The sequence below is a fragment of the Tachypleus tridentatus genome, chromosome 9, assembly GCF_004210375.1.
Source record: "Tachypleus tridentatus isolate NWPU-2018 chromosome 9, ASM421037v1, whole genome shotgun sequence".
Lineage (NCBI taxonomy): Eukaryota > Metazoa > Arthropoda > Merostomata > Xiphosura > Limulidae > Tachypleus > Tachypleus tridentatus.
Window position 1 is genome coordinate 110,518,833 of NC_134833.1, and position 23,161 is coordinate 110,541,993.

At 32.7% G+C, this 23,161-nt stretch overlaps 1 protein-coding gene and 1 long non-coding RNA gene across 5 annotated transcripts in view; one reads left to right on the forward strand and one right to left on the reverse strand.

The window, feature by feature from the left end:
• Positions 1 to 18,634, forward strand: part of LOC143226037 (protein O-mannosyl-transferase Tmtc3-like) — an 87,161-nt gene extending 68,527 nt beyond the window's left edge. For 3 of the 4 annotated variants that reach the window (XM_076456433.1, XM_076456434.1, XM_076456435.1), the window contains 6 exons: positions 4,328 to 4,414; positions 7,419 to 7,492; positions 9,110 to 9,230; positions 13,776 to 13,877; positions 15,005 to 15,088; positions 16,459 to 18,634. In XM_076456433.1, coding sequence (XP_076312548.1) covers positions 4,328 to 4,414; positions 7,419 to 7,492; positions 9,110 to 9,230; positions 13,776 to 13,877; positions 15,005 to 15,088; positions 16,459 to 16,803 — 813 coding nt within the window. In that variant the 3' untranslated portion in view covers positions 16,804 to 18,634. Of the gene's footprint in view, positions 1 to 4,327; positions 4,415 to 7,418; positions 7,493 to 9,109; positions 9,231 to 13,775; positions 13,968 to 15,004; positions 15,089 to 16,458 lie in introns of all 4 variants that reach the window. The other variant, XR_013014254.1, reaches the window with a different exon arrangement.
• Positions 6,258 to 11,319, reverse strand: LOC143226038 (uncharacterized). Its single transcript, XR_013014255.1, has 2 exons — positions 11,114 to 11,319; positions 6,258 to 8,458 (listed from the first exon to the last, which is right to left on the reverse strand). It is a non-coding gene; the product is annotated as an uncharacterized LOC143226038 (long non-coding RNA).
• Positions 18,635 to 23,161: the final 4,527 nt, after the last annotated feature.

The window sequence follows — 23,161 nt, forward strand, 5'->3', positions numbered from 1 at the left end:
ACATCCCACAGTTTACCATAGAATCCTATCTTACTTTTCGGTATGTTTTTCTCTGGGTCTTTTGATGACCAAGATGGATGTCTCCAGTGTTTATTTGCATATTCTCATAACAAAGTATTCTTGTCCTTATCTTTGGGTTGTCCACTGTGGGGTGGTGTGCCACTTTTGCACCTTTTCCTTCAGGCTGGCTTTGATGCCATTTATTTTCTGTTGGATGGTACAAATCTTTGATCTACATCTTCATGCCATGGGTTTGTACTTTCTATTTTACATGGACAACTGGCTTCTTGTTTCTTATTTTGAACAAGAGTTGGTCAGTCATAATTGTCAGCTCCTTCTTAAAGATGCTCAGGTGGTCTGGTTAATTAACTGGATACATCCTTCCTTCATGTTTTAATTACCTTGTCCAATTGGGCATTTTCTTCAACACCCATCTTAGTTGGGCATAACCTTTTCTTTTCCAGCTCTGTTCTATGGAATTGGCTGTTTGGAACACCCTATCCACTCTTTCACTTTGTACTTACAAGGCTCTATTGCTTTTGGGAATGTGATCTTCTTTGACACCTCTCACTCTGTTCAGCCAAACTTACATATTATCCCTTCAGGACCTTCACAACCAATCAAACCTTGCTTGGAACCCCTTTTATGTTCCTACAACCCTTCCTTCATACATTGTGGCCAATCTCCAATGGTGGTTGAACAAGGCTTATGTATCAGTGTGTGTCCTGATTTACACCTATTCACAGATTTATCCTTTCAGAGCTGGGCTCTGTGTTTTTCATTTGTGTGGAAACATTCATTTCATATCAATGTTCTCAAACACTTTGTTGTTCATCAGGGCTTGGGTCACTTTCTGAAGTGGTGGCTCATATCAATTACCAAGATCACACCCAATCAAGATATGTGTATTTTCTAACACTGGATTTTCTCTTTTTGGGTCTACAATCGTCACTTTCATTTGATGATATGTTGCATACTAGGTACTTTCAACTGCATGGCAAATCATCTTTCCAAACCAGACCAGGTTTACCCAAAAGAGTGGACCTTTAATCCCCTTGTTTTTCAATGGCTTTGCAAGTAATGGGATATATTTCATATTGATGCATTTGCCACTGCTCTCAATTACATTTATTTTGGTCCTTGGTTCTCCCATTTTCATTCTTTGGTTATAGGTACCTTTAGCCAGGATTGGTCAAACAAATTATTTATGTTTACCCTGTTACTTTATTGGGTAGTCTCCCTCATTCATACCACTCCATGCAAAATCATTCTGATTGCTCCTTACTGAACTGCTCATCCATAATTTCCTTGATTACTCTAGTTACAGTTGTTTTCACCTATACCTCTTCCTTTATTCCCTGAATTTCTTTGCCAAACCAGTTGCCAGTTCCGCATCTGTAACTTCACAACTGGCTTTTGCCTCGTCCGTGGCAAGAAAATCTGATTTCTCACTTTGACTGACATTTCATTTAGATAATTATGTTCATATTTAATCCATGGTTGTGTAGCAGTGGAAGTGAAATGATTTTTACACCTGGGGCCTAGATCTTAAGTATTCCAGCTTTCTGTGCTATGGTTACTAATACCTCCAAGTTTCTTATCTGGCTCTCTCAGAATGGGTCTTCACTCTCCTCATATCAGGTCATTAGACAGCCCTATCCCATACCTTTTATTAAATTAGTTACAGCAGGATCTTTCTTTCTCCTATTCTTGCATTTTGATCCATTCTTTCTGGATATATCAGCCACCTAGACATATGGTATTTCCAGATTTGGACATTAATATAGACTTTCATTCCCTTACTTTACATTTGAGCCCATTGCTTTCTGCTCTTTATTTCATCTACCTCTTAAGGCATATTTCCTTTACTATTTGGCATCCAGGCAGCATTGGTGGGATCTATTAAATACTGATATCTCTCACACACTGTACCACCATACCTATCTTCTCCTTTATCTAGATCTTTCCTTTCTTCCTGGCCCAGCATGGCCAGGTGGTTAACATATAAGACTCATAATCCAAGGGTTGTAGGTTCGAATCCTGTCACACCAAACATGCTTGCCCTTTCAGCCATGGGAGCATTATAATGTGACAGTCAATCCCTCTTCATTGGTATAAGAGTAACTTAAGAGTTGGTAGTGGGTGGTAATGACTAGCTGCCTTCCCTCTAGTTTTACACTGCTAAATTAGGAATGGCTAGTGCAGTTAGCCCTCGTGTAGCTTTGCACACAATTCAAAACAAACCAAACCTTTCTTCCCAAGACATCAGTGGCTCACAAGAATAGCTCCTCATTATCGTCCATTTTCCTTCTTTGTATTTATCAACTCTACCCTCATCCTAAGCCAGATAGACTTCTAATACTGGGTGTGTGTGTCCTTTGTTGTTATTTTGCATGCATGGCTTCATTCAGGGATTCCTGTTCCCATCTTTTTATTCTGTGGCAACCCTCTTCCTCTTGGGATCTTTCTCCTTTTACCTCAGTTGTAATTCTCATTTGATCCAGTTGGCTTATTCCAGTAGGTACTTCACTTCTCTTAAAATTTTCACCCTCTTCTCCACAATTTTTCCACTGTTTCGTCTGCCAAATTTCGAAGTAATGTTTCTGTAATGATGCATATAGAAAGTCACGTTCATCATGTGATAGTATTGCTATTCTGTTAGAGGAAAGATAAAATATGATGATTTCCATGAGAGACATATTGGAATCATTTATTCCAATAGGGAAGTACGGGAAGGCTTGTGGCATGGGTTTTATAAAAAGTTCCCATACAGAGGGCAGCACAAAATAGGAAAAGTTATTATTGTGAGAGAAAGTACTTGTCTCAAATACATTTTCAGTATAGGAGAATTCTAATTTTGATCAGTTGCATTTTGTTTTAAATTTTATTTTTGGAGTAAACAATCATTCCAAGTCTTTTTTATCAAAAACTTGTATCTTAAACTTTCCATGTTATGCTTTGCCATAAATGTTGCAAAATGTGAAGATTTTTTGTTAGTTGACAATTGTTAAATTTCTTTTATTAAATATTAATTTTAACAAAAATGTATGCCATGATTTTATAAAGCATAATACTAATTTATTTGCTTTAATAGCCATTAATTGTTCAAGTAATTTTAGGTAGTTGATACAAAAGCTTAGATATCATGACAAGGATATTAAACATCCTACAGTACCAATAATTAGAATAACAGTAAATTAACAGTGACAGTTTTGAATTAATGAATAATGTAAGCCTACATAAACATAACCATTAACTACACAGGTTATGACATATTATGTGCAGACAGCTTCAATGTGCACTTTCAGTACACAAATTTTAAATACTTATGCTTAATAGTGCTCACAAAGGTGATTCTTTTTAAGTCAGTAATGCTTTTCTATCACAAAAGCTAGCTACGTAATGTGCTGTTTACACACTTTACACCATAGGAAATCAAATCCCAGATTGTAGCATTAGTGGGTAATGAAAATAGTAAAATTCAGTTTTTCATAGTGTGGCCTTTGTGGACTAGTACAACAGTGGAAATTGAGTTTACAGTTTTAATTTTTATTTTATAAGTATTTTTTTTAAAATAGTAAATAACATAAATATAATCTTAAGTTATTTATGAAGGTCACTGTTTTGTAAAACCATTGTGCAAATTTAACATCAACAAACTGTTAAACATAAGTGGTATTTTGTGATCAATAAAAATAGAGTTAAAATAGTTAAATAACCAATATTATCTTTACTACTTACGTAATTAAATACATTTTCATATCCCTTTAAAATAAAACTTAAAATAGAAACTAAAGACAGAAGTAACTAATACTATTACTAATTTGCATAGTTGAAAATGAAGGGATCCTCTTGTATTATATCTCTTGATTAGTATAACACAATCAGTACTACTTTCATAAAAAAATTAAGATATTACTTTTGAGATAAGTTCTCAAAATTCGCTAATATTTTAATGCTTCAATAATACCTATTCAAAGGAAAGAGCTTTGTAACCCACCTACTTGTTACCACTTTTTTTTGTATGCTTCATTACTAGTATTAGATTTACTTGTTCTTACTGTATTTTGTCCTGTTAAGTTATAAAAATTAATAAAATGTTTAGTTCTAGTTAAAAAATTTAAATCACCATTGTAACTTAGTATCTATTTCCTGTATAAAGGTCAAACCTACTTTCAACATTTCTTTCACCAATGATTTTTACTCTAAAGAAATGTAAAATCAATATTTTTCTATGACTATGTTTGGTAATTAAAGTATGACAAATTATTAGATTGTTATTTCTTTCAAGAGTTTGAGCTAATGCTTAAAAAATATTTGTTTGTAGCTTGGAGTGGTTTACCTGGAACAGAGGAAAGCTACTCAAGCAATGGTATACTTTAATAAAGCACTTGAAATTGATCCAAACCATGAGGTAATATTTTATGTAGATTATGCTTTCATAGTTGAGAAAAAGGTATATGTATACTCTGTATTTGAAGGATAAAACTGTTAATTACCATACTGTTTTTATTCAAGTATGTGTCGGATATAATTTAACAAACAAGTGAATATGCATTTGAGTGAGTGAAACATTGGATTTTTAACCAAATATGGTTCATTTATTTAGAATTGAAAGATATTTCAAGAAATATTTTTAAAGCTAGTTTATAAGATAAGGCATCCCTTTTCTTTTACATGTTTTGGCTACCTTTGAAAATTGATTTGTTGCATTACTTTACTTAAGTCTAGTGTGCAGGGTGTCATTTACCCAAAACAGGAGGTATGATGAAATATAATATTTATCGCTGAAACTGTTATACATTTTCTAAAATATAGATTGTATACAGTTGTCCATACATAAAAGTTCACATGTTTGTACTACAAAGTAAGTGCTAGGTTATGCTGTAAGAGCAGGCATTATATTTTAATCCAGAATATCATTCTACATATGTTTATATGTGCTGTAGAAACATAATATATATAGACCACATATGTACAGAAACAGTAAATACAATATACAACATTTACATTGTATAGTGAACACATTATACTTGATTGACAATTAACATTCAGTAGTGTGATAAAAGAAATGATCGTGAATAAATTCTAACTTTATTTACTTCACTCTTTCTGACTCAACCAACAGCATCATCATATTAGTAAGGCTTTGGTCTGCCATGATGTCACAAAGTTTGGTTTTAAAAAACTTCTGCACAAAGAAGGGATAGTTGCAAGAACAAGATGTGATTGGTAGAGTTAGAACCAAATGATAAAACGACTGCAAGTTTAAATATATTTCTGCAAGCCACTATTTTATCATCTGTAAGTTGTCTCATTTTCTTTAAGTTTGAATAACTGATGTAACTGATCAAGCAAACAGTTTGAATTTAGAGACCTGGAATTTACAGTTGGCACATCTACACAGAAAGTCACCAAGACTTACAGTATCGAGATTTTTTCTTTATTTGAAGAGACTAAATAAAGATTGGTGGAAATCGTGAGTGGCAATATTTTCCAAATTGTCGAATTCTTAGCGTTTTCAGTATGAAATCCAATGTTTTGTAAAAGAATGTGGTTCAGTAATGATTTTTGTGAATTAATGTGACTTGAGTTTTAAAATGTGTGATTAATAAATTTGTGTTTACCAAAACTCAGTAAGTACAGAACACATTATGTCCACCCAAATAAGGAATTTGATTTATGGTAAGTAATCAGTGAATATGTTTATACGAAAGTCTTAATGTCACACACCAATGAATAAACACCATAAATATCATTAGGAAAATTCTCCAAACCTAAGAACACATGTATTTACCAACCTACAGAATTCTCAAAACAGGCTTTAAACATTATTTTTTACATACAGGCTGCTATTAAACTCGTCTACATGTAAATTAAGTGATATGTATCTCGATATAAGACAAGTCTTTTCCATTTTAACCTGTCAATGTTTTTATGAATATACTTAGTGCTCCAATTAGTCATTGGGAGAATAAAAATGTATCTTATACACTCTTCTATTTGAATGAGGATGCAGCATCAATAAATTGCAGTGAAAAAAGTATTTAACTTGTATTTAAATATTTGTTTAAACAAATCATATGTTATGAGCATTTTATTCGTTGTTCCAGGCCAGCAAATCTATTCTAATCTTTTGAAAACATCAGAAGTTATGCAAAATAATAATGTTTTCTGATCTCTGAAGTAGTAACAAAAGTTATGTCAGTCCAATGAATTGTTGATTTTTGATAAAATAATGAATCTTCAAACTTTCTTTGTTTCTACTTTGTGTAGTTTTAATGTTTAAGTGCATGTACATATTTCTAAAGTCAATGTCTATTTAAAATAAAAACATTAGGCTAAGAAACCTATATTTTTCAGAGCATTATCCATAATGAAACAAGGGAATACTATGCAAATAAAAGTACATGTAAAAAGGCTTTGAATTCAAAGAATGCATTTATTTTGTTTTTTGCTGCTAATGTAAACAAAAAAATGTTATTAATTTGATTAGCAGCAAAGTGCTGTAGGAGCTTTATTAGCTATTGAATTCCATAACAGAAAAGCCTTACTTGATAAACAAAATATACATTAGACTTACTGTTAGTTTTTATATATGTACTAGGTTCTTTACAGTACATGCTTATGAATTTTTTGGCAATATATTTCAACAAACAACACAAAGCAATGAAACATTTGATTGTATTTACGAGTCTGGTGAGAATGAATTAACAGCATTAGATAGTTGTAATTTCAATTAGTTGATTCCTTCTGAAGTGGTAATAGTTCTATGAAAAGGTCAGGTGGAACATTCTTGTATTCTTTGGCCACAGATTATTGTCTTACCTTTGGTGTTCACAAATCACAAGCTTTGTTTGGTAATATTACTGCTATCAGTGCAAAATTCCAAGTTTGTTGCTACATTCCAGGTTCCAGCTTGATTATGTGCTATATCACCAGCAAAAACTTATCCATTTTGCCATGTACTAAGCATAACATATTGTTATTATTGGTCAAAAAATGTTTACCTTTTGGATTACACAACTGTTTCACCTCAGAAATTGCTAGAATATTGTACTCGAGTGAGTGGTTTCTATTAACTGCATGAGCATTTGCTCAGCTGAAAATGTATTGGATGCAGCCACTCCACAATTAATAAACATTTTTATTATTCGATTAATCACATTTTCAAAGTTCGACAGTGAAGAGCACCTTTTCTCATAAACTGGCTGTTGAATATTGTCCTATATTTTTTTTAGTATAAACCTTCTACTTATGTAATAGATGTTGTTAAGGTAGCATACTTTTTTATATCATACTAACTTTGTAATATGTAAAATATATCGTGTTCATGTATAACAATAAATGTTTCTATTTGTCTGAGTATTATAAGTACTTGGAAAGGCTAAGAATTTGTGGGCAATGTTTCTTTCCAGCAAGCACTTATGAATTCAGCAGTGTTAATACAAGAAAGTGGGAGCAACAAACTAAGACATGTTGCCTACAAAAGGTCAGTAAACCAGAAACTAATTGTAAAGTTTAAGAAGACTAAATCTAAAAATCTGTATATACTGAAACTTTTGATTTTTTATCCTTAAAACTACATTTAAAGAATATTTTATAAGCTAATATTGAAGCTTAGATTACAATGTTTATGAAAAAAAATAATAATGCAAGAGTTTGTTCTGCCTTTAGAATGTTTGAACACAATATTTTATCTTAGATTACATGTATAGTCTTTTAGGGAAAAGAAAGAACAATGAAAGTTGTTTCAACCAAGGGTTGTTTCAAACGTTACTGTTATTTTAAGTTACAACTTCTGTTAGAGAAGGGAATGAATGATGAGATACAAATGGCTAATAACAATAATATTATTCCAGGTCTCTAGCTGTTTTTGAAGGTACTTTTGCCATTGTTGATTATGTGTATTGTAATAATAATGACTATGCTCTACTATCTGTCACTGCACTTTATATTGTAATAAGCTTCTGCAAAAAAAGGCAAAGATTTCCAAGATCTTAACAACATGTAATGGATTTCTATGGATGCATAATTAGATGACTTAACAGGTACTTTGGAGGAAGTGATAGCATAAATATTGGTTTCATTATTCTGGGTTCACAGAAACTGCTGGTGTCAGTTTTTCTTTCCCTGGCCAACATAAATCTGCCATTTTACTAATATGTAAGCAGAGCAGCTATTTACTTATTTTTTATTCTTGGAAAATAGGCCTAGCATGGCCAGGTGGTTAGGGCACTTGACTTGTAATCTGAGGATAGGGGTTCGAATCCCTATCACACCAAACATGCTTGCCATTGGTGTTATAATGTGATGGTCAATCCCACTATTTGTTGGTAAAAAGAGTAGCCTAAGAGTTGACAGTGGGTGGTGATAACTAGCTGCTTTCCCTCTCGTCTTACACTGCTAGATTAGAGACAGCTGGCACTGACGGTCCTCTTGTATTTTTGTGTAAAACCTGTTAACAAAACAAACAATTCTTGGAAGAGATATTTCTTAATTATCCTGATTGGAATATATGTATGTTGTCTACAATCATGTTTTGAGTAGTCTGTGAATTTTAACAATGAACATGGCAGTTCTATGTGCAATAGAATGGGTAATAAGTATTACATTTTTATATGGTTGTGTTGTACATCTCATAGATTGCAGTCTGTGAATATTCTTCCTCAGATTGGGCACTGTATCTCCCTCCACACTTGAGCCACCTATAAACATTTTATCTGCAGCAACTTTACAGTAACTGTATTAACATGTGCAAAATATTCTTATAAAGTGCCAGTAACCCACTGTAGTTTACTTCAACCTTGGGATGTTTTAACATATAATGTTTTAAGTTACAACATGTGTTAGAGAAAGGAATGAATGATGAGGTATAGATAGAGCACTTCAACCTTGTAACTTTATAACAGTTAGTAGTGTTATAGGTTACGACCTAAGTCAGAGTAAACTATGAGTGATGATGTATAGATACTGTACTTCAATGTTGAGATGCACAAATGCTTAATGGAGCTCTAGTTTACAACATCTGTCAGAGAGAGAAAGGAGTGATGATGTATAGATTGTGTACATTATGTTCTAAATGTTTTAACAGTTATTGTTATTGTAGATTACAACATCTGTTAGAGAAAGGAAAGAGTAATGAAAGAGTTTACTTCAACCTTGGAATGCTGGCAATGGATGAAAAACGAGTGCCTGAGGCAGAAACGTGGTTTAAGAATGCTGTTCAGGTGGGTCACAGATAACTTATTACTACTATTTCAAGATAGTCTCTTCTTCAAGTGCAGTGTAAAATCAATTTGTGATCATGGTTTTGTCTTTTACAATTAAATATCAGGATGGTAACTATGTGATTTTTGAAGTTAAATCTTAACTACCAGGCATTCTGAAATAATTTGCAAGTTAAATTAAGATAATTACGTCTTTTCAAATAGTAGAATGTGGTAAATACTTGTTACTAATGAAATATTAATAAAATCGTTCTGACTTGCATATGTTTAGAAATAAATTACAAGAGTTTTATATAGTGAGTGTTCTTATATTCTGTGTAATTTTAAGTATGATAGTACTTAATAACAGGGATCTGTGAAGTTTCCAAGTAATTTATTTACAAATAAATAATGAAACAAGATTTAAAACCATAATCACAAAATAAGATGGAGTTTATAGTATCCAAGATGGGTAGAAGTACACTGTTTTATTGCAATAATGAAATTTATAGTCTCAGAAGTATATTTTCTTTCATTGCTGTAATATGTTCTGATTTTAAGCATATTTCTTTTTAATAATTAAAATACAAAGTGTACAGTATTAATTGAACAAAGCTAAAGTTTGTTTTATAACCTATGGTTACTACCTTACTCTTCTGTTTTGTCTACCATATTCAGAGATTAGGTTTTCCCCAAATAAAACTTAATACATCCATTATTTTCTGCCAAGTAAAATCAAACTAGATATTAACATTTCAAGATGATACTCATTCCATTTTTATAAGGCCAAGTAAAATTCAACTCTAGACACCACCCCCATTTCAGACAACAACCACTCATTTCAGTTAAATAAAATCCAACAGTTGATACTAACACCTCCAGACAACATTACTTTCAATTACCAAGTATAATTATATTGGAAATTACCATTGAAATACAACATTCACTCTTTTCTGCTAAAATAAAATCAAACTGTAGACATAAACACTTAGAATTGACACTTCTTGTTTTTTTGTGCGTGTGAAAAATCAAACTAATCATTATCACTTCAAGAAAATCCTCATTTCTGGCAAGTAAAATCAGTCTGTAGACACAACCATTTCAAGACATTATTGAACTTCTTAGTCGGTCACATGAATTAAAAAGGTTTAATTTTGAATTTTGGTGCACTTCTCCATTTAACCCTTTTAACTGCTTACAAAAATGTTAGAAAATGTGTCTCCTGTGCATTTCTACCTATTGCCAGGCCAGCAATTGTTTTAAAATAGGCAAAACTGTTTTTATTTCAATTTGCCAAAGTTAATTTGTGAAATTGAAATGAAAAATGTCAGTGTTTACACATTGTATGTTCCCATTTTTATGTCTTTGTTAAAATTACTACTAAGTAAAATCAATAATTTCTTAACTAACAATGGCTCTCTCTTGGGGAGGGAGTATTCATGGGTGTTATTGAAGGATTCTTGTTATGAACCATATATTTAAATACTTTTGCACAATGAGGATATTTTTTTTTTACAATCTACATTATAGACAGTCTAGTTTATGTTATTTTTTCATGTTAAATGTATACATATACTCTGATATTTGAAAATCATTTAGAGGAATATCAAACAACAGGGATTTTAGCTATTCCCAACTTACTTTATCATAAATGAATAAATGGATTAGCAAAAAATATATAATTGAAACCGGGTTAATACACTTTTGTAAGTGAAACCGGAAAAAAGTGTTGACATTTCTGAATGTATAAAAAAAGTATTCAGTGTGGAGATATAAAGAATGCTTTTTTCTTTATATGCGTTATTCTATTCTGGCCAGCAGATCGATTAGAAATCAACAATTTATACAAAATGGTTACTAAATATAAAGAATCGTTAACAGTTGCTTGATGAAAAGGGCCTTACTAATTTCAACATCTCCTAAGATCACTAAAAAGATTCTTGACGTCCTGTATCCTTAATGGAGTTTAAAGTTTGAGGAGCAAATGGTCGTTGTTGATCATTTGTTTTTCTGCTAGTATACAATGGGAGCCTGAAGAGGAGTCATAAGCGTGTTGAAACTGGTTTGTCTAATATCAGGATTTCTGACACTGTGTTACGTGTACCGTCATATTTCGTTAATCCCGCTACAATTAGAGTCACGTGACCACATTACTTTATACACTAGTTCGCGAAAAATTTTGGGACCGTGACTATACAACAGTGCAGTAGCATACACATACTTATTGTAAAATCTATTTTGTGGAATAATGCTTCTAAAATAAATATTCCCTGGTCTAGTACCCCCTCGTTTCTCCAAAATCGGCGCTTTTGATTTTACATAGTGAAATATGAAATGTAAATGTAAAGTAGTCGGCGAGTGAAGTTGTTTAGAAACCCAGTGAATTGTCAGGTTATTACACGTACAAGTGGAGAACCCTTCTTTAGTTGCTATTTCGCACTGGGCAGATACTTGCCTGTACATTTTTACATTTATCTGCATATTTACGCCCGGCATAGCCAAGCGTGTTAAGGCGTGTGACTTGTAATCTGAGGGTCGCGGGTTCGCATCCTCGTCGCGCCAAACATGCACGCCCTTTCAGCCGTGGGGGCGTTATAATGTTACGATCAATCCCCAAGAGTTGGCGGTGGGTGGTGATGACTAGCTACCTTCCCTCTAGTCTTACACTGCTAAATTAGGGACGGCTATCACAGATAGCTCTCGAGTAGCTTTGTGCGAAATTCAAATACAAACAAACATACAATCTGCATATTTCTTGTCTCTCTGTTAGTCTGCCTATTTCCATATTCGTATTCCCTCTTTAGTAAAAATTAGAGCAGTTGAGTTTAGAAGCAATAGTTAGAGAATTAGTTATACAATTTTACAATAAAGTGTGCACAGTGGGTAAGCTTTTCGGGATCGATAATAAGGGTGATAACAACGAAAACAATGAAGCGTGTAGCCCTCTATAAAACGTACAACTACTTGTTTAGTTGTTTCTATGTAACAGAATAGTTTTCTTGCTTTGTTTAGGCCTGGCATGGCCGAGCGCGTAAGGCGTGCGGCTCGTAATCCGAGGGTTGCGGGTTCGCGCCCGCGTCGCGCTAAACGTGCTCGCCCTCCCAGCCGTGGGGGTGTATAATGTGACTGTCAATCCCACTATTCGTTGGTAAAAGAGTAGCCCAAGAGTTGGCGGTGGGAGGTGATGACTAGCTGCCTTCACTCTAGTCTTACACTGCTAAATTAGGGACGGCTAGCAAAGATAGTCCTCGAGTAGCTTTGTGCGAAATACCAAAAACCAAAACAAACAATGCTTTGTTTATCCTTAGACAGTGGATTACAAGTAAAAGTATTTATTTCAATACAGTCTTTTAAATTTTTGACAAAGATAATGATGAAACTTTATTCACTTGCAATATGTTAAGTATCTATAATGTAGGTAATTTGAGAGCATTAACGCATTTTACATATTGTGCAAGTTTGAGATATATATGTACCATACAGGGCATAAAAAATAAGGGAAAGTGACATCTTTATCACTTACTAAAAATGTTTTACATTCATCCACCTTGATTTGTCTAAAATAATCGGTTAGTGTCCGACTAGTAGATACGAAGTGACCCGCGTGAATGAGGCCCCAGCATCATTTGGTTGAAAAATTATAAAGAAATCAAACAAAAATTTTTGCAGAAAAATTGGATGAGTGATTTTTGCAGAGTCGTTGCCAGGCATTGGAACACAAAGCCAGTATCCAGATTCTATTTGATGGTGCCATGAATTCCTTATTAAATCTTGAAAAATCAGAATAGAAAACCATAATCGATATCTTACTAACACGCAGAAATTACCGCGCACATGGTCTCGAGCCATGATCGCTGTAAGTACCTAGAAATGCCTTCGCAATTCCGAAATGTTAAGTTGCAGTTAAACAAGTGAGCATATAAAAAAGTGGGCATCTCGCCAGGATAAAAAGTTTGAAAGGCACATGCAGTCATAAAATATGTGAAAGAAACAAGCAAAAAAATATCGGTTTGATCAAAATCAGGTCAGTTGTTAGTGAAATATACCAACTTGTTAAGCCAATAGCAAGTGTTAGAAATTACTTGGAGAATTTCATTCCTAATTTATTTTGTTATACAATGTTATGAATGCTATCCTTTGGTCATTTCACTTAATAAATTCATTGTCACTGTTGTTAATAAATATTTACATCGCATATAGTCACCTTCTATATATGAATGTGTGTAAGAGAAAGCATTAAAGGAATACAAGCGCAGCATATATTAGAAGAACTAGACATAGAATTGTATTATATCACAGAAAATTAAAGTATGGAGTAACTACAAGTCTGATCAAGTTTCACTTGTTTTGTGAAAGTAGAAATGAGAAGTTGACATAGTTATCAACATTTTTGGACAAAGTAAGCGAATTAATTAAAGAAATAGGAAAAATACATCCAGAATTTTAAGAGCTTTTGTGACGGTCTATTTCAGTCTAGACCTTACCATGTGCAGATGATACGTAACCAGTTTTGTTCCACATAGTGTCAATATCTAACAACTAAGTTTTCTCCTTTTTTACATTCAGATACGAGAAGATTTCCGCAGTGCTCTCTTCAACCTTGCGTTACTGTTATCAGATTCACAACGTCCACTCGAAGCTGTGCCTTTCCTTAAACAATTATTGAAGGTTTGAAGTTTTTGTTGATGTGAAATAAGAGGTCACAAACTTTCTAAAAATTGCAATAGCAACTGAATTAAAAGACTCATTCTACACACAGTACGTTTGTTTCTACATTTGTTGCCAAAATATCTAAATCTCTTCACTCTGCACCATAAATTCTGAAAAACATCAGAATATGTTAAAGCTGATTTTCTCAACCGTATTAAGAATAAATTTTTATTATTAATACGTGTAAAGCTGTTGTTTTATTTAATACTTGAAAAAAAAAGGCTTTATGATTATAACTAACATTTGGTTAACGAAAACCTAGTGGTGACTAAGATCTAAGACGTCACTAAATTACATTGTTATATATTATGGTGCATTGATGTTTAAAGAAGTCTTTTACGTTTCCTTATGTTTCAATTAAAACGTATTACCACAATCTTAGCCCAGATGCAATGCTGATGAGATCTATTGTGTAAATATTTTTACAGAAATATAAAAATTTATAAATAATGTATATTTGTGTATTCATTCTTTAAACAGAAAACATTAATCGTTAGGTGGTAGCAAATAATTAATTTTCCATCTACATTGTGATTCAACATAAACTTTAGGAAACATTATACAGTCTTCAGAAATAACTGTTTGATGAACTCATTTTGGTAATACATTTATAAAACTTATTTCTAACTGATGTTTACATTCACTAAACAGTTTTGTACATACTGGAATGTTGTGCCACCATATTAAGTTTTTTAACTGAGATCCTGTGTATATATTTACTTTTTTGTTCCATTACATCTGAGATGCATGAAGTTTCAAATAGTTCTATAATGTTATTCAAGACACAATTGTAAAATGTCTATCTAATATTACCTCACAAGATCAGCATGTTAACAAACGAGAGCTGTCAAAGATGGATACACATATATATGTACATTTATAGTTTATTTTTACATTTGTATTACAAATGCATTAGGCAATATAAGAATTGTAAAAAAGAAAAAAAATATGTAATGGTAAATGTGATCATTTAATACATTTTTCATGCATTAGCTTAACTGGAACAGAAAGTTTCTCATTCTATACACATGCTCTGTAACAACATATTCTTGTTGATCAAAACCTGAAGCTTATATTTACTCTAGTACCATCCTGATCATGTGAAGGGACTAATACTACTAGGAGATATCTACATCAACCATATGAAAGACTTGGAAGCAGCAGAGAAAGTATATTGTTTATTACTGATTTTCTGATTGTTGTTTTTTTTGAGGTGGTATTTAGCTATTGAAATAATTTTCCTTTTCAGATTGCACTATTAGATTTGCAATCATCAGCTTATCACTTTTTCTTTCTTTTAGTGTGCTGTCTTTAGGTTAGGGCAAAACAGTTTAACTTGCATAACTATCAGAATGGCTGAGAGTTTTAGGGCATGTACTACACTAAACTGACTGAAAAACATAATTTATTGTAAAAAATAATTATGTGGTAACTTTTATTACAGCCAGATATTTATAGTTTTTACCATATTTTTTTTAATTGATGCCCCCCCAGTGGCTCAGCAGGATGTCTACAGACTTACAATGCTACAAACCAGGTTTTGATACCGCTGATGGGTAGAGCACAGATAGCCTATTGTGTAGCTTTGTGCTTAATTTAAAACAACAACAACAACAACAACAATTTTAATTGATAAATATTTTAAAAAAGTTATTCATATACAGTTCATGGTGATTTGTACTTTACAGTTGTGAAATAAAGAATATTTAGAGGGCTAAAGAAGGCATGTATTTTCTTACCAAAAAGAAGCAGGGTATAACAATGTTCATCTATTTGACAAGTTTTTGTTGTTGTTGTTCTTGTTGCAAATATATATCTTAAATGTTTTACAGTTAAGTGTTTGTTCTTTAATTGCTGGATATTCCAAAGAAATTTTTTCTGCTTAAGCTTATTCATTTTTAACATTATAGCTAAAAAATAAATTATGTATAGGTTAATATATACCTATATATATATAAACACAATTTTTGCAGACTTAAACACAGAACTGAATTGATAAACAACTTTGACAATTTCTCAGATTTCTATTGTTATTGTTTATATTAAAATGTAATTCATCATTTAATGTAATTTTACAGAATGTTTTAACTTGTTTTGATGAGTATTTATTTAATTTTGTAAGTTTATAACTATCATAAATCTGCTGTTTTGTGTTGTTGCAACTTCAAATGTTAAAATTAGATGTGTAATATGTGCTAATAGCTACAAAGTTTAATAATTTATGTTTATGCTTACATGATACAAGTGCAGTGTTGTATTGCAACATACCATGTTTTAATGATAGCTAAGCAGGGCTCTATTTTTTGTATTTTCAGTCATTCCTGTTTAATATAAGTCAGTTACTAGTCTTATAAAGTGCATGTTTGTCACTTTTATCAAATATGCTAAGTTTCTAAAAACATTTACTCTATCTTCATTGGTATTTGAATTCAAATATACTTTTTTCATACTTTTCTCAATTTATAGATACTTTATTTTAATTTCCTTTCCCACATTAACACTGGTAGGATGTAGCTCACAATATTTTGTATTTTTCTAGTGTTATACCAAGATCCTCAAGATGGATCCAAACAATGTTCAGGCTAAACACAATCTGTGTGTGGTTTATGTGGAACGTGGACAACTTACAGTAGGTGAGCACTGTTTAATACAGGCTGCTAGCCTTGCTCCACAAGAAGAATACATTCAGCGCCACCTTAAAATTGTCCGCGCACGACTAAAAAAAATTCAGTCAAGAAAGGAGGACAATGCTTCAAAAACTAGAGTGAAGTCCTTGGGAAAACATCAAGACACAACAATTACAGAAAGTTCCATTAATAAAAGGCCTGTCAGTACTGAAACATATCATACTGATACTGCAAGTCACATCACATCTGAGTCATGAATTGTTCCTAAATATAATTGGTGTTTTGGTTCAGTAGCAGCAAGAGTCACCTGTAAATAAAAACAGTATTATATGTCACATTGAATAAAAACTAGTTTTATGAAAGAAATTTGCTGCCCTCTGGGTAGTTTATTTTGTGTATATTAATGTATTATGATAGAAAGCATGTAAGAATTGGTTAAGCCATAATTGTAGCTTCCAGTTTGTGACATATCATATAAAAACTAAAGTGTAATCTTAAAAGTTTGATCAGGATGTGTTGTATATTCTTCTGCTCAGAGATGAAAGACTTGTGATTCACCTCTGTAATACACATTAATTTTCACATTCTCTATTATTGATAATAGAAATGTGATTTAATTTGAAAATGTTACTTTTTTTGTACCTACACGTGAAAATTATCAAGTGGCGATAGATCTCCTTGCATCTCAGTTCACTGTTAGCACTAGCCTGTTATTAAAAAGTATCGTGTCTGTCTTCAAAAGGTTTTTAGATTCAAGTTCGTCAGTTTAAGAAGAGAAGTAAGCGGTTATTGGTATCATTTAAATAAATGAAGTGTGAAAATACCCAAATATAATTCATAAAGATAATAACAGAAATATTAATTTTATTATTATAGTAATAACACTGGAGTTATAAAACATTTTGAAGAAAATTAGTTTTCAAGTGTCTCTAGAACCGAGATTATAAAACTGGTGAATACAAATTAACAACAATCCTCTGATAATGTTTACATGACAAGAATGAATTTAAACGTCTCAATGATAAATGGTGAGAAATGAAATACTACTGATTTAAACACTCTGAAGGGCGAAAAATTAGCTTTAGAAGCTGTTTTAGTTCCTTCTTCATATCTATGAAAGACTTTAAAATCAGATGTTTAATACACATTCGATCGACGAGTACAGTACATACGTAAATACTTTTAAATAATGTATTTTCTGGTGGTCAAAAGAGAAATTTAGGTTAAAAATGTTAACAACTTTACCCACGGTTGTGTATTTCTCTCTTAACATGAACAACAAGTACACCTATTTATAACAACGTGTATTTGTAGAGATCATAATATAGTAATTTTATGTGCTTTGTGCAGCATTCGAAACTTTAATGTTTCAAAAGAAAATGTGTACGATGTAATGCAGACTAATGTTTTAGCTGGATTTTAGTAAGAAAATCAAATTCTTAAAAAAATATTTGTTATAAACTGTTTTATGTTGCTTGTTCCATATTTCTGTTAGTATTTATTTTCGTAAAAACAAAATTGTAATGATGTATTTCCCATATGTCGTAAAAAAAAAGCTTATTTCTGTATCCATAGCGTAGTTTGTCAATAGAATTTTTCGTCTTTCAACTCGATTGTTTTAAAAATACACCGAAACTACAGATCTCGGTTTCTTATTCATTTCATGAAAGAATATGTTTTAAATGTATCCGTTATAACTTTTGAAGATAACCGGAGTACCGAATATCGCAGAAGAAACAACTGAAGACGTCGTGATTATTAAGATGAGATTACTTTTAAAGAGATGTAAATGTCACCAAGATGAACTCACTTGCAAAAGTTTTTATGTACACATTTTAAAAATAAGAACAAAGTTTTATTACAGAAATGTTAATGCATGTGTATAAGCAACCTGTTATATATTTAAGTCAATATTATGTACATGGTTTTCTGTAGTAAGAACGTGTGATTTCTATTAATGGTTTTGTCCCAGTACCTCAAGAAAGAATTGAACTTACATGTATTTTATTTAATCATTGTCTCAAATATTACAACTTGAAAAAAACTTATGTTGTTCTGATCAATAAAAAGTGAAATTATTTATTTATATTTACTGACCTCTGTGTTTATTTATTGGAACTTCTTTTGTTAATTTAATTTCAGTGTCTCAAGTGAGAAAATTGAGCAGCACACTCGTTCGTATGAAACAGTAATAACAATATTTTGCTAATATAGAAATCAATATATTCTACAGTTTATAAAACCTGGATTGGTACAAAGTTTACAGTTTTAATTTGTATAATAAAATATCATTATAAGGAGCTTTCATAAAGTTAAGAACAAATATAAAGTCAATGTTACAAGAGTAGAGAGTATTTTGTCTTTGCTGATATGGTTTGAAACTATAACTTTTGACGTGATTAAATGATTTATGGGGAAAACTGGTCATTACTATTAATATTTTGTTACCTTTCATACTTAATAGAACCTGTATTAGGTTTAGTTTAAAAATTTTGTAGATTTTAGCTTCGATAAATGCAATTCAATTCTAAACTTCACTCTGAGACACTAATTATGACGGTTGTGTATCAAAGAAATTTAAGAATGGAATGTTTGGATCAGGTTTATAAATTACGTACCAAGTCCTTAAACACGGACGATTTTCCAACATTTTAGAACTTTTTATTGTGATCTAAAACAAACCTTAAATATTAGATGTTCAACAAAATACTTTCTATGAAAAGTTGTAATGGAAAGAGAAGGTCTTCGTTTGGTGAAGCTTTAAAGTAGAGGTATGAAGTCCACTTCAACCATTCATATGAATAATAATATTCCACTTAAGCCTTATTTTAAATATTTCGCTATGTTGCTATAAAGCTTAGGTATGTAATTCTAATTATAAAGTTGCAAAACTGGATAATTACGAGGGGTGTCTGAAAAAATTCGTGAATTGCCTGTAAAGTTTAGTTTCTTTTGAATTTCGCGCAAAGCTACACGGGGGATATCTGCGCTTACTCTCCCTAATTTAGTAATGTAAGACTAGAGGAAGGCAGCTAGTTATCACCACTTACCACCAACTCTTAGGCTACTCTTTTACCAATGAATAGCGGGCTTGACTATCACATCATAACACCCTCATAGCTGAAAGGGCAAGCATGTTAGATGCGACGGGGACTCGAACCCGCGACCTTCAGATTACGAGTCGAGTGCCTTAACTACCTGGCCATATCGAGCCAGGGTAAAACAGAAATTACTATTTAGTACACCCTTGTGCAAATTAATTGAAACAAGATGGAAAATGACTATTTTTTCAATTTTTTTGCTTTTTATTCCTAAGAATTCAAAAATTACTCACAAATTAATACATGATATGACCACCTTTATTTTTCAGAAGATCTTTAAGCCGCTTTGGCATCGAGTCCACGAGTTGACTGCAATCTTTACTAATTTTTGGATCGTGGTACCACACCTCAATTATGGTCTCAATTATCTTATATTTCTTTACAAATCGCTCAAAGATTTTTAATAGGATTTAAGTCCAGAGAGTTTCCAGGTCAGTTCAGCACCTTTATTCGCGTTGTAGTCATAAAATTCTTCACAAGTTTCGATGTGTGGCACGGAGCCAGATCTTGCTGAAAAATGCCAGATCCATCTGGAAATCTCTTTTTCAATTCTGGAACGACTCTTCTCTGCAAAACTTTGATGTACTGTGGTTCTCGCATCATACCTTCTACGATATGTAAGCCTCCGACGCCATAGTAGTTGAAAAAGCCTCAAAACATCTTCTTCAAGGAATGTTTTACGAACTGATTGATGTGAGGTTCTCGAAGTCTCTCACCTGGAGATCTGCAAACATGCAGACTTCTTTGACCCTGTACGAAGAAATGAGTCTTGTCATTGAATAACACCTTCCTCCATTGTTCTTGCGTCCAGTTCTTGTATTTCAGAAAATATTGTAAAATGACCATTTGTTTCAATTAATTTGCACAAGGGTGTATGTAAAACAAACATATCAATAATAAGAATAATACATAAACACCAAAAACATATTGTAAAACAATTTTCTTACATAATTCTCAAATTACCAAAATAACTTCTTTCAACAGATTAATCTGTGACCTTTATCACATATACACACACAAGTGTTTAAAGAAGAAAAAGCATGCTGAAAAGTCTCGTCACTGAATAACACCTTCCTCTATTGTTCTTGGCCCGGCATGGCCAAGCGTGTTAAGGCGTGCGACTCGTAATCTGAGGGTCGCGGGTTCGCACCCCCGTCACGCCAAACATGCTCGCCCTTTCAGCAGTGTGGTCATTATAAAGCGTCGGTCAATCCCACTATTCGTTGGTAAAAGAGTAGCCCAAGAGTTGGTGGTAGGTGGTGATGACTAGCTGCCTTCCCTCTAGTCTTACACTGCTAAATTAGGGACGGCTAGCACAGATAGCCCTCGAGTAGCTTTGTGCGAAATTCAAAAACAAACAAACAAATCCATTGTTCTTGCGTGCAGTTGTTGTATTTCAGACCCCATTGATACCGTTTTTCTTCATTGAGTTTGTAAGAAGTTGTTTTTTGACTGGTCTCATTGCCTTTGTAACACAATTTCGAATGACGTAATATTCCTCAAAATTTCGTCATATATCCCAAAAATAGATCGACCGTGCTGCAAAACACAGCTAATGATGCCGTTTGTGTGAAAAAATAACTACTAAAGGAAATCAGCAGGTCCAGCGAGGCTACACTGGCTGCCATGCTGAAAATATTGTAAAATGACCATTTGTTTCAATTAATTTACACAAGGGTGTAATAAATAAACAATAAATATCACTGTTGGACCCTCACTATATTTAAAACTTGGTTAGAAATAAAACTTTCCTATGTCTATTTAAACACTTCATGTAAAACAAGTAAGTAAATAGAAAACCTTTTAAAAAGTAAGTAAATGTATGGATGGCTAATATCAATTCTAAAAATGTATGCAAACAAGATAGTAGGGATGACATTTGCATCATTCCTAAATAATAGCTCAGGCAAGAATAACAATCTAGCAATATATACATGCGTAACAATATTGGATAAACAATAAGTAACACATAAATGGACGAGTTTATTTTGTGTGTTATGGATTTTAAGGGAAGAAATGAGCAGTGTGAAACGTCATCGTGAAGCTCGCACTTTGACAGTGATCAAATATTTTGTTTCAATAGAAAATGATACCGCAAGAAATCCGCCAGAGTATGTAAGCAACATTAGGAGAAACTCTTCGGTACATTCAACAGTGAAAGAAAAACGGTTTGATGATCGCGGTAGACGATTATGTGAAGATGATCCGACCACAACAGATATTGTAGAATAAAACAGGAAAAATTCCTTTAAGAAGTTAGCAGGTATATAGTGGGAACCAGTAAATGTACTATAGCAAGCGTTTTATATGACAGTTCGGACATGAGTAAGGTTAGTGCCAGATGAGTTCCAAAAGTGTTTTAACATGAGCACAAACAAATCCGAGCTGTTTAAAGCCAATACCTACTGCAAAAGTTTCAACAGATTCCTAACTATGGATAAAATGCAGATTCAACACTTTAATCAGGAGACAAAAATGAAAATTTTGCAGTAGAAGCCCCAAAGCTCTTCTATCTCAATAAAGTTCAAGTCGCAACCCTCTGCTGAGAAAGTTATGGTATCATTTATGGGGGATGCCAATGTCGTATTGCTAGTTGATTATTTGGAAAGGAGTCAAACCATTACAGGAGATAACTACAACTTTAATGAATATTTTGCGTCAAAAAATATAAAAGAAATACTTAAAAAAGGCGTGCTCTGACATCAGGAAAATGTCACATCTCTCAAATCACGTGTTGCTTTGAATACTATTCGTGATGCTGACTTCTGGTTAATCAATCACTCCTTTAGTCACAAGATTTAGTTCCATGTGACTTTTTATTCTCTTCCCTAACCTTAAACTCTTTACGAAGGTTATGGGTTTTAGTGTTGATGATCTTCTAGATACCACCCAGTCATGATTGAGAACTAAGAAGAAGGGCTCTTTCAGAAGGGAATAAATGCCTTAGAGCAGCACTTGGGCAAGTTTATACACTCAGAATGAGATTACGTTAAGAAATAAATCACGCTTGAACTAGTGTATCGTTTATTTATAGGCAAGTGGAACTACATCAGTGAATTCAAACTCTGATGTTTCTTATACTTGTTATGAAGTTACAGCCTTCGTTTGTTGTCTCAACATTCACTTTTCATTAATACTTGATATATCCGATTCCTGTTATCTGAACAACGATAATAACAGCCCCCAACCTCAAGTGACATAACATCATGTCTGTGGTCATAGAACGCTAGAAAGCGGGTTTCTGTACTCGTGGTCGACAGAGCACAAATAATCTATTGTGCAACTTTGTGCTTAACTGTAAACTTCAAGATAAAAACGATAATAATAAAAGTGCTGTTGGAAACTTCACTTGTCCTTTAATAAACGGAAACTTTGCACAGTTAAATCTAGATTTTATTTATTCGGTTACGCCACCGGCCTAGCAAGCAATACCATCATCCAGAAATATCATAGCAATAAATGATTATAACAAAATCCTTGCGTGTCAAAGGGATACTAATAAGATATACATACA